This window comes from Hippocampus zosterae, chromosome 2 (genome assembly GCF_025434085.1).
Source record: "Hippocampus zosterae strain Florida chromosome 2, ASM2543408v3, whole genome shotgun sequence".
NCBI lineage: Eukaryota > Metazoa > Chordata > Actinopteri > Syngnathiformes > Syngnathidae > Hippocampus > Hippocampus zosterae.
This window is the reverse complement of record NC_067452.1, coordinates 27,919,360-27,931,698: the sequence shown is the minus strand read 5'-3', so window position 1 is coordinate 27,931,698 and position 12,339 is coordinate 27,919,360. Positions and strand designations below refer to the sequence as shown.

General features: G+C 42.5%; 1 protein-coding gene across 2 annotated transcripts in view; it reads right to left on the bottom strand.

Annotated features, from left to right (window-relative positions):
* Positions 1 to 1,835: 1,835 nt before the first annotated feature.
* The window catches only part of LOC127596685 (paired box protein Pax-7-like), a 32,282-nt gene continuing 21,778 nt past the window's right edge, over positions 1,836 to 12,339 (bottom strand). For both annotated transcript variants that reach the window (XM_052059482.1, XM_052059483.1), the window contains exons 8-9: positions 5,694 to 5,961; positions 1,836 to 2,767 (exon numbers count right to left, since the gene is read on the bottom strand). In XM_052059482.1, coding sequence (XP_051915442.1) covers positions 2,652 to 2,767; positions 5,694 to 5,961 — 384 coding nt within the window. In that variant the 3' untranslated portion in view covers positions 1,836 to 2,651. The remainder of the gene's footprint in view (positions 2,768 to 5,693; positions 5,962 to 12,339) is intronic.

Here is a 12,339-nt window from a genome sequence, read left to right as displayed (position 1 = left end):
GATGACATCTCGTGTGCGTGTATGAAGAAGTGAGAACGTGAAACAATGAGTTAAGATTGAATCCGTTAAAGTACTTTAACAAAACGCGATTCGCAGACGCCCAGGTTACCGGAAATGTCCACTTGGCGACACAGCTTTTGTTTTTTTCCCCCCTACCTTCTTCATTAAACAATTAAAACAAATGAGAAGTTTAAAAACTATTTTCATTTCATAATTTACAAAAGGTTTAATTTCACTTTTTGAACGAATAAAACACTTAAAAAATACGTATGCTTTGTTTTTGCCACCAGATGGCAGTACGACACCATGTACTAATCCATCCATTGAAACATTCATTCATTCATCTTCCGAGCCACTTGATCCTCACTAGGGTCGCGGGGGGTGCTGGAGCCTATCCCAGCTGTCTTCGGGCAGTAGGCGGGGGACACCCTGAATCGGTTGCCAGCCAATCGCAGCGCACACAGAAACGAACAACCATTTGCACTCACACTGATGAGCATCCTGAGTAACCCGAGTGGCGTTTCCTCCCAACCCCAACACGACTTCTCTGTGTCGCCGCTCCACAGCATGTTGGAAGCCCCTCCACCTAACGGAGCGTCAGCCCCCGGCAGCCACCGTTCGGTGGAGGCCTCCATTAAGACGGTGGACAGCCTTCCATCCTCCCAGTCCTACTGTCCCCCAACGTACAGCACCACCAACTACAGCGTGGACCCCACTGTGGCTGCCGTGGGCTACCAGTACACTCAGTATGGCCAGAGTAAGTCCTGCTGGTGTCCTGGCTTAGTGTGATAATTGTCGCTTACTGCTCACTCTAAAGCAAGTGTTTGCTGACAGGATCTCAAAGAGCATTATACTTGATCCCTGTAGCATGGATGTGATGATTATTGGTCACATTCACAGTAGGGCAAGCTACAAGAAAGTCAAACAAAAATCTAAATATCCCCAAAACCTTGACGGGCTGGAAAAAAAAGGTCATGACTTTTTTGAAATCAGCGTCAAAAATACATTTACATTTTACAGTAAACTCTAAATGGGGTGTCAATAAAACAGCGTCCTCGGGGAGGGCTGAATCACGAACAACCATTCGAGTCCCACGCCAAGGGACAATTGAGAGTGTTCAATCAGCCTGCCACGCATGTTTTTGGAGTGTGGGAAGAAACCGGAGCACCCGGAGAAAACCCACGCAGGCCCGGGGAGAACATGCAAACTCCACACAGGGAGGCCGGAGCTGGAATCGAACCCGGTACCTCTGCACTGTGAAGCCGACGTGCTAACCACTGGACTACCGGGCCTCCCTCCATTGAAACAAACTTTTACAATCGCAAACGTACGGAATTTGGAATGCCAACATACAATTTCGTGCTACTGGGTCCAATTCGTGGAACTTGAAGTTAGATCCCATTAATTTCTATCCTTTCTGTCTCTGTCCTGTTACTCAGTTAAGCGACTGTTTTGGTCATGTTTTTGGGGACTTGGTGCATAGAAGTCCAAATCCCCGAACTTGACCATATCCACCATCTCCTCCTAGCTTTTGTCCTCAGTCAAGCAACTGTCTGGGGCATGTGTCTGTTGTACGAAACGTATGGAGGTGTTAGACTGTACAATTCCAAGAATCTTAATTCCCTTTTCTGGAAATGAACTTTCCATTCCACTGGCCCGATACAACTCTTTCACTTCCAATACTGATATTGCTGCCTAGAGTACGATCCGATATCGATCCAATACGATATCAGCAGGAATAATAAAAGTTTCTTTTTTTATTTTTGTATGAAATGGGTGCACCCTGAACTGGTCGTAAGCCAATTGCATGCTGCATATAGACAAATAAGCATTCACATATTTAATCAAATTCTGTTTTATTAAATAATCGAAGGTGAGCATAGTTACAGAAGGCAATTGAAGTCACACATGTCCATGTCAACAGTGAAGAAAGAATTTGAGGATGAATTACGAAAAAAAAGGACACACTTGAGAAAATCCACTGTGGATTTGACCACAATAATATGAATAATTATAATCATAATCCAAATGTGATCTGCCTTTTATTTAGTGAGAATAAAATAATGTCCAAAATGGAAAATCTGGAATATCTTGCCTCCAACTACATTTGATGAATCTCTCATACAAACACATTAAAAAAAATTATTTTGACCTGATTTGACATTTCTTAATAACAATATATTACAAAGATATACATTTTTTACAATAATATGACACAAATTATTCGACTAATGTTTAGCGATCTAAAGATTGTCAAAACGAAAAGTAAAACAAAATAGATGAATATTTTTCAAAGTCCCCAAATGTTTTGAAACACATAATTGCATTTGCTGGGACCTTTTGCACAAATTTGACCATTTCAAAAGTCCAATTATTTTCAGCCACTCCTCACCCATTTAGAAATGCAGCAATGACTCCATGGAAAAACTTAAAACATCTCGTAAAATATACGGACTAGTAATAATTAGCTCGAATGTTCCCGTTGGAAATGATTTTAAATGATACCTGAAATTATCAACCAAAATAGCCTCACATCAAACCAAATAATTTGCATGTTTAGCTCACTTTTTTTTTTCCCTCTTCACAAAATGGAACAACGGAACGTGATCGCACTGCCGGTGTCATGTTGTGCTGATGAGGTCACATTAGGACTAGTACGCCTGACCAGTCTCCACCTGCAGCAGTCCCAAAACACCCGAGTGGTCGGACAGCTTCACCCTGCGCTGGCTGGACAGGCCCACATTCTTGGCCAGACAATTCATAGCAGCTGGAGAGGACAAGAGAAAACATATCTCTGTTACTCAAAAATGAATTAGGAGAAAAATAACATTCCACACTCTTCATGTCACTGTAAAGGATTTATTCATTCATTCATCTTCCATACCACTTGATCCTCACGAGGGTCGCGGGGGGTGCTGGAGCCCATCCCAGCCGTCTTCAGGCAGTAGGCGGGGGACACCCTGAATCGGTTGCCAGCCAATCGCAGGGCACACAGAGATGAACAACCATCCACGCTCACACTCACACCTAGGGACAATTTAGAGTGTTCAATCAGCCTGCCACGCATGTTTTTGGAATGTGGGAGGAAACCGGAGCACCCGGAGAAAACCCACGCAGGCCCGGGGAGAACATGCAAACTCCACACAGGGAGGCCGGAGCTGGAATCGAACCCGGTACCTCTGCACTGTGAAGCCGACGTGCTAACCACTGGTCTACCGGGCCGCCCTAGGATTTATTCAGTAATATGTATATTTTTAATATGGTAAATGTTTTTCAGTTGCCTGAGTATCTCCAAAACGTTTGCCCCAAACAATGAGTTTGCTGCTAATGCAGCTAGCGTTCACCCTTGAGCAAAAGCCTGTTAGTGTCATTCGAATAATATTTAATTGAATTAGCAGTAAAAGAACATTTACCAGTCTTTATTTCATTGTAAAGGATTTATTCAGCCATGTTTGGAGTACTACCTCCAACAGGTTTGCACCAAACAGGACAAAATATGTACATTATGACAAATAAAAGATGTCATAAAAAAGTATGCTATTGATGGCTGGCTGCACCAATCAAATTATATCATGACTTATTAGTTCTTTTTCTTTAGAGCTTACAAAGGATCAGATAAAAGTGCTGTTCTTCAAAAATGTAGGTGTCTAACATGTCCTCCAATTGTGAAATGACCCATATAGCCATACACGAAGTCTATTTGTGTATGGCTTGTTTATAACAGCCCTCCAATATGGCCGCCGGTAGTGCATTGTGGGTAATTGCTAAAAGGACGGAGCCCTCTATATCCGGTCCAATTGAAGTCACACATTTCCACAGCATTATCTTTCATTAATTCAACACAAAAATGAAGTTGATCCATGTAATCGCAGCACGAAGTTCATTTTTCTTTGTGTGCGAGAGACAAAGAAGCATGTGTTAAACAGACCGGCATAAACATATTCGCTTGATCGTGTTGGAACGTGAGTGGGGTCGATTTTTGTGTGCAAACATTCAGTGGCACCTCCCCATTTTGTTTTGTTTACATGATTCAAAGTGAGCGATAAGAAGACAGCAAGCCAGACAGACAGACTGACAAAAGGCCCATAATAATAAGCAAAGCCGGCATTAATGCTCAGCACATTTCTCACATGTGGCTCCGCCCCTGTCGAGTTGCTGATGGCTCCTCTTTTTTGAAATGACGAGAGAGAGAGAAGGGTGTTGACAGCAACGTGACATGACGTGGTGTGTTTGTGTGCGGATAAGGAGCGCGTGTCCGTTAGATTGCTTCTGCGCGTGGAGTACACAAGAAAAGGAAAGTGTCACACAAGGAGGAAGAAGAGCATCTATGGGCGGGCAAGTCTGTCATCCAGGAGCACTTTGGGAACCTCTACGGTTTAGTGAGGCCTTCCATGTGAAGCTTTCCTTCCCCCCCACCCCGTCAGACAGATTTACACCTTAAACCCCTGCTGAGCAGTCACACCGAGACTCCTCTGTGTCCAAGGTGGAGCCTATCGAGCGACACACAAACATGCGCGCGCGCACACACCGCAGCTATTTTGACAGTGGCGTATGTTCTTTAATCTGTCGGGTGCTTTTTTTGAATTAGAGCAAGAGTGAAATGCCAGAAGTAAAGTTTGTTTTGCGGGAAGAGGAAGTGGGGGTCGATGGAAGGCCTCAGCCAAAACCTTTGCATCCCTGAAAGGATCATATCACTCAAAGTGGCATCACTTTAAAAGCACCTTTTTTGAATCCGCTGCAAATGTAGAGCAAAATCAAGTGACTAATGGGTGAACCGATGACATTCTATGAGGCTCCTCCTGCAAGTGATTGTTAACAGCTGCTCCAAATCACTGCCATTTTTTCAGCACCCGTAATTACTATCGAGCCCTGTACTGTATACCCACTTCTAAATTTTGCAAACAAATCAAAGGTGTGCCGTGGAAACCCTTGTTGTTCACTAGCACACAATCAAAGTACAAAGTATTGCTTTGTAGCCATTTTGAGGCATCTTGGTGCCAAGGAACTATGTTGAAGTGAGTCATTTCGACAAAGGTAGCATTGCTGTAGTGCTGGGCAATGAAATGAAATTTCACCGTGGTTTTGGTTTCTCACAAGCTTCAAAGCATTATAATTGAAGATAAGCAATTAATTTGCGGAAAGGAGTTTGCAAGTGGGTGGCCCGGTAGTCGAGTGGTTAGCACATTGACTTCACAGTGCAGAGATACCGGGTTCAATTCCAGCTCCGGCCTTCCTAAATTCACTTTGCATGTTCTCCCCGTGCTTGCGTGGGTTTTTTCCGGGACCTCCGGTTTCCTCCCACATTCCAAAAACATGCGTGGCAGACTGAATGCACACTCCAAATTGTCCCTAGGCGTGGGACTCGAATGGTTGTTCGTGATTCAGCCCTCCCCGAGGACGCTGTTTTATTGACACCCCATTTAGAGTTTACTGTAAAATGTAAATGTATTTTTGACGCTGATTTCAAAAAAGTCATGACCTTTTTTTTCCAGCCCGTCAAGGTTTTGGGGATATTTAGATTTTTGTTTGACTTTCTTGTAGCTTGCCCTACTGTGAATGTGACCAATAATCATCACATCCATGCTACAGGGATCAAGTATAATGCTCTTTGAGATCCTGTCAGCAAACACTTGCTTTAGAGTGAGCAGTAAGCGACAATTATCACACTAAGCCAGGACACCAGCAGGACTTACTCTGGCCATACTGAGTGTACTGGTAGCCCACGGCAGCCACAGTGGGGTCCACGCTGTAGTTGGTGGTGCTGTACGTTGGGGGACAGTAGGACTGGGAGGATGGAAGGCTGTCCACCGTCTTAATGGAGGCCTCCACCGAACGGTGGCTGCCGGGGGCTGACGCTCCGTTAGGTGGAGGGGCTTCCAACATGCTGTGGAGCGGCGACACAGAGAAGTCGTGTTGGGGTTGGGAGGAAACGCCACTCGGGTTACTCAGGATGCTCATCACCTGCAAATAGACACAAGCAGAGGCTCATGTGGTCAGTGCATCACAATGAGCCCAAATAAGACTTCAATGCCCACTTATGAGTGGACTCAATTCAATTGTACAACCGAAATTGTGGACAGTGTTAAGGTCATGTTTATGAAATTCTGTTTTGTTAAAAGACAAGTCAAACGTTTTCTTTAGAATATGTTCTATACAGAACCCCTAGTCTAGACGTGGTATTCGGATTGATATTGCCTTTGTGGAATGTGATTCAGGCAGTGAAACCCATGCATTTTTATCTACCACAAGGGGTCGCCATTTTGCCACTTCCTGCTGATCGAAAATGACATCACAGTTGCTCAAGACTCGACCAATCATGGCTCAGTTTACGAACGTCACACGACCAAACAGGTGAGCCCTTGTGTCATCCTATGTGGTGCCTACAGCCACTTGTTTTGTGAAGAACCTCATCTCAAGTCTCTTACTTTCCTAGCTCCTGGCTAACATTGAAACATAGCCCCGAGGTTGTCTTCACGCCGCCATTTTGAGGAGTGTCTCAGTTGTCTTCAAATGTAATTGAGGTGGGCGGATCCAGTCTCGAGGGGATTTCACCGGCTAACTGAAATGAAGGAACCTCTGATGTATCCTCCGTAGAAGTGCCCTTGCACCTCAACTGTGACATGAAAACGGGCGTGCACCAGCCGGACCGTAAATGCCGCAGTCCTTCAAATGTTTTTGCCCTTCCTTGATTATTTGAATTTGAACTTACTGATTCTGTTAAGTGCCTATTTTATTTGAGGAAGTACTTGATACCAAAATGACTTGATTACACCTGCCTCATGGTTGCAACGGCTAACCAACCACCTCTTTCAAAGTTCTGCAGTTATTTGACAAATTCTTTTTTCAAATGTACCATATTTCACTACAGAAAGAAAATATATTTTTGCTGACTCTCTGCATGTGGGGTACACCCTAGACTTATCGCCAACCAATCGCAGGGCAGCCAGAAACAAACAAGCATTCACACCCACAGTCACAATTTACATTGTTTGAAAATGACTGTGTGGTGTGCTGACCCAATTACACTGCCATCCTGCCTGGAGTGTAACCAAATAATCTTAATTTTCTCTATCCAACATGCAAGTCTCAAAAACAATTTAAAAATATGTAAAATAACACACAATATATGTACACACTGAGTGTCAGCTGACCAATCAGTGGGTCTGCTATTCTATTCATCTATTTGTCTAGAAGAATATGGCAATGGCAAATTCGGGTGCATTTGGTGTTTTGGTCTGAGGGTATACCAAATACAAATACAAATACAAATCAACAAAAACACAATCTCTATTGGTACACAGCCCACATTTTACAGTGTGTGCTTGGAAGCTGAATGTCAATATTAGTCTCAGCTGCTATTAAAATTTGCGGCATTAAGCCCTTTGGCTGGGCATACTGTCAAGTGGCAGACTCCAATGTCAACCAATCAAAAAGGATGAGTGTATATATTTAGACCATCATACTGGAAGGTTGTGAGATGTCGGCTAAAAAAACACATGCTGCTTGACTTCGGATAGAAGCTTAGCTGCCGCAAAATAAAAGAATTAGACCCAAAGAATTAAATTTAAGGAAGGTTGATCATGGCTAAATTTCTTTTTTTCCTGATGCACGTTTTCAAAAGAAACAATACATTGCTGAAGTTCATAATTTAAGTCTTCATAAATCCATATTTTCTTTAATCAGAATTTTAGAGTATCAAACTACACTTCGAGTCCCTGTTCACCTTGGCAGTAGCCAACCATGTAGTCTACCCCAAATATAATTGGGAATGATTCAGTGCTGATAATAGTTTGGTAAATATTGACTGAGTAAGGAATGACAATTTTGGAAATTTGTGACTGTACCATCTTTGTAAATGGACATTACACACACATACTGGATGATATGACTGTTATCTACTGATACACATCTTTTAATTTTATTGCAACATTTAGTCTTGTCGTTGGAGTATTAAGTACAGTGTATTATATATTTTGATTATTATCATTAGTCCTATATTAAAAGTAATTTGGATCGTTTCTTATTTACACTGGTCAACAATTTTTTTACTAAATCTTTTTCATCACCGATGTGCGTAAACCTTTCTTTTTTTTGTGTTGATTCCAAAATTTTTGGAATACTTATAATGAATTAAGGGTTACCCGCAGCAACAGGTGGAATAGGTGGGTGCCCCCCATATATATATACTAGCTGGTTCGCCGCCCTCCGGGCGGCTCATCAGCTAGTTTCTGCGGAAGGCTGGTAAGGTGGTGGTTCGCCGCCCTCCGGGCGGCTCATCAGCTAGTTCCTGCGGAAGGCTGGTAAGATGGGCCTTCGGCCCACAAAAGTGTTGTTGCTTGGTTAAACTTTTTGTTCATCTTCATTGCTTATAGCGAAAATAAAGAGATGTGTATCTCTACTAAATAACTAACAATTTTATTGCAATGCTTGTGGGTAGACAACATTTTTTCGCTAAGATGCCCACGCGATCGTAGTGAGCCACTGCCTGAGCGGTGCAGTGGCGGCGCGCAGTGGCGGCGCGCAGCGGCGCGGTGAAGTAGGTACGTTTTGAAAAGGGACAGACGGAAGGACAGACCGCATGCGGGACGACGCGCAATATATATATATATATATATATATTAGAGCTGTCAAACGATTAAAATATTTAATCTAATTAAAAATGAATGCAACTGTCATAATTAACTCAAATGAACTAAAAAAATAATCATGATTACGCACACATTTTTTATCGTTTCTGAATTTCCTTTTACATTTTTGTCCTATTTTTTCCCCATTTTAATGCTCTCGTCAACATGGAATGATTAATCAGTTTTCTATGTGCCAAATGCAAATATTTACTGAAATAACAATTTCGATTTTCAATTTTACATGAACATTTTTCACTTGGTGCAGTTATTCACACATAATCTCTCACACAATATTACTGTCCATCAATAACGGTGAAATAAATATTTTGCCACACAACAGCTGCTTTAACAGCTTTTTTATGAAATCAAAACAGAGCAATATAACATTATAAAGTGCACATCTAAGGTACACTAGTACTCAGCCTATAGTGGATTTAAACCATGGTTATATACTTCATTTTTCTCAAGTTTGCTTTCAACACAGCAGTCTGTTTCTGTATGTTTGTTGAAGAATAACGAGACACCGGACACCAGTGTTCATAATGTGCCGCTGTATTCGAAACTGCCGGCCGTACAAACAAGCACAACACTTCCCTGTGCTGCAGGAGCAAACCATTCTGAAAGGGGGCGGAGGGTTCACTCCCTCTAACACAGTCAGGCTATGTTGATTGTGTTGGTCCTTCTTGTGCGGAATTCTCTATACGGTTTTGTGTAGACCTCATTTCGAATGACTACACTTGGTTCGATGACAACAATGGAGACATTTTACTTTCGCTAGGTCGCTACCACTGTAGCGCACTGTCACTGTCAGACGAACACAGAGAAGCTCCACCCACTCTATTTATATGGACACAGCACACTGTAACCTTCCACACAAAATAGTTCCAAACAAGTAACAATCGCGTCAGTGGCATACATCGTATACCTGTATGATACAGAGAGAGAGAGAGAAGAACAGATAACTTTGGTCTTGTCAGTGGAGCAATATGATGACTTTTTAAATGTAAACTTTCCATTCATAAACTATTTAAGTATCCGTTTTCGGTCTCTAGCCTGCCATGGCTGGCAAAACAGACATGGGCGTGGACTTCTGCAGCGCGCTTGTTGTTTTGTTTCTGGTGTATTTATAGAGCAACGTAACATCCGCTTGTGACGTGTGCCGCGTTAATCTCGCGAGAAAATTTTTAATCCCGTTAAAATTCATTTAAATTAATGCCAATAAAAACGCATTAAACTGACAGCTCTAATATATATAAATATATGCCAATTGGTTTGACATTACTGATGATTTGATGTAAGCGCTTTGTTACAGCTGCCGATGTTGTGAAAGCGCTATATAAATCAGCATGTATTGTATTGTATTGTATGTTTATTTGTATTTAATTCATTCATTCATTCATCGTCCGAGCCGCTTGATCCTCACTAGGGTCGCGGGGGGTGCTGGAGCCTATCCCAGCTGTCTTCGGGCAGTAGGCGGGGGACACCCTGAATTGGTTGCTAGCCAATCGGAGGGCACACAGAAACGAACAACCATTCGCACTCACACTCACACCTAGGGACAATTTAGAGTGTTCAATCAGCCTGCCACGCATGTTTTTGGAATGTGGGAGGAAACCGGAGCACCCGGAGAAGACCCACGCAGGCCCGGGGAGAACATGCAAACTCCACACAGGGAGGCCGGAGCTGGAATCGAACCCGGTACCTCTGCACTGTGAAGCCGACGTGCTAACCACTGGACTACCGGGCCGCCCTTGTATTTAATTAACTTGGATAATTTGGATTTGAGAGAGAGTGAAAGAGATAGAGAGTACAGTATATTTATTTTGTTCTCCTCTTTCAGTTGACTTTTGCATGTTTTTTTAATTGGTAAAAGTTTTAAATCATGCTTTCTTTGTTTTACATTACAAAAATCAAATTAAGGGAACTTTGGCCATTTTTACATCTACTATATATAAATATGTGTGTGTGTGAGCGAGAGAGAATGCTGGGGGAGGGGGTAATATGTGTGAAGAGGCACCCGCGCATCCCCCCAGCCCACCTTATCTCAGGCCGACAGTTGTCTGGAAACATGAGCAGAGGCCTGAGCTCGCGAGGCAGGCAGGCCTGGGGATATGGATCAAAGACACACAGCCACAGAACCAAAGCAGCTCTGATCTCCCAACACTGAAACCAACTCTCTTCTAGCATTACTCTCTCTCTCGCTCTCTCTCTCTCTCTCCTTCTCTCTCTCTCTCTCGCACTCTCTTCCTAACATCAAATTGCAAGCTAGAGAGCTTCTCCATTCCGGTGCAGGCTACTAAATCTTTTTTTCTCACAACAAACAGGAGACGAAATGAGCACTTAATTTTTCCGCCTTTTTTTTCTTGTGTAATGCATTGACGTTTTGGGGTCACTGTAGGAAGTGATCATGTCACCTTCAGTGACCTGAATAGAAAATAGTCCATCCAATTCATGTGAGCTCTTTTTTTTCATGTGAAAGGAAAGCAATCATTATATTGCGAAGGTTTAAAGAAATGTTTACCCACTGAGGATTGCAGTGTTTTCCTCTCTGCAATGCTTTGAATTGGCAGCAGCCTTCACATGAAAGCAAACAACCATTCCCCCCACCATGAATATATGAAGAGGAGGTTCAAATGTGGAGTGTGACGTACATTTCAAATATAATATGGCTGTTTAAAATTGTGTGCGCTGCCTGTCAGGTGTTCAGGATCTCCATGGCTTCTGTGCAATTCAAAAAAAAGGAATCAGTGCTGTGCCACTGTCTCATGTAAATGCTTAAGAACCCGGTGAAAGGATGAAGAGCAATGTAAACTCGATTGACAGATGAATACTCAGGGAATAGAAATGAATGAGTGTTATTGACTTCTCCCATATGAGACTTGCATGTTAAAACTCTCATTCACGGGCCATAAGCTTCCATGTATGCCCATGTATGAGCAGCGTAGTGCAGCCTTTTAAAATACGTATCATATAAAGCAGTCAGAAATACCATAGACGACAAACCGCGATGGCTTTTTGAGGGATTTTGGTCAAGTGTTGAATCAAGGAGAGCGTAACTACATAAGCGTTGTCAACAACAACAATTTCTACAAAGCCTCAAATAGCCATTTGTTAAGCAGTACACAAGCTGAAGCAATGTAATAAGTAATTGCTTCTCAAACAAAGTCATTTCACCAACACCTCTGCTCCAAATTGCGGTTGCCTAATAAAATACTTTGGGTATTACCACCGTCACCTAAACTAATGATAAAGAACACAAAAGACATGAAATCATGATCATAAATCTGAATCAATAAGCCCTTTGCCAGGAATGGTGTGCTTGCTTGATGATCAGTTACAGTGCAATCCAATATAAATTGATCCATGAGAGATTCTGGATCCTGACATTTGGGAATTCCTACGTGACATCAATTCTAATCATTCTTCACTGGTGAACAGCAAATGTGGCATTCTCAAAGAGAAATAATTGCATTTCATTGTCAAAAGGAGCCTAGTAGCCAAGTGTAATGCAAGCAGTGAAAGCTACTCGCAAGTAAACCAATAACCATGACAATATACAGTATATAATGCACCCCCCCCCCCTCCCCTGCATAGTAATCCCTAGTGTAAACCAAGGCTGCGTTCTTTAGGGATAGAGATTTTACTAAATGAAGAGAGCCATGTCTCTTGATATACACGTGGTGTTCTTTTTGTAGTATTAAGCCCCTACAAA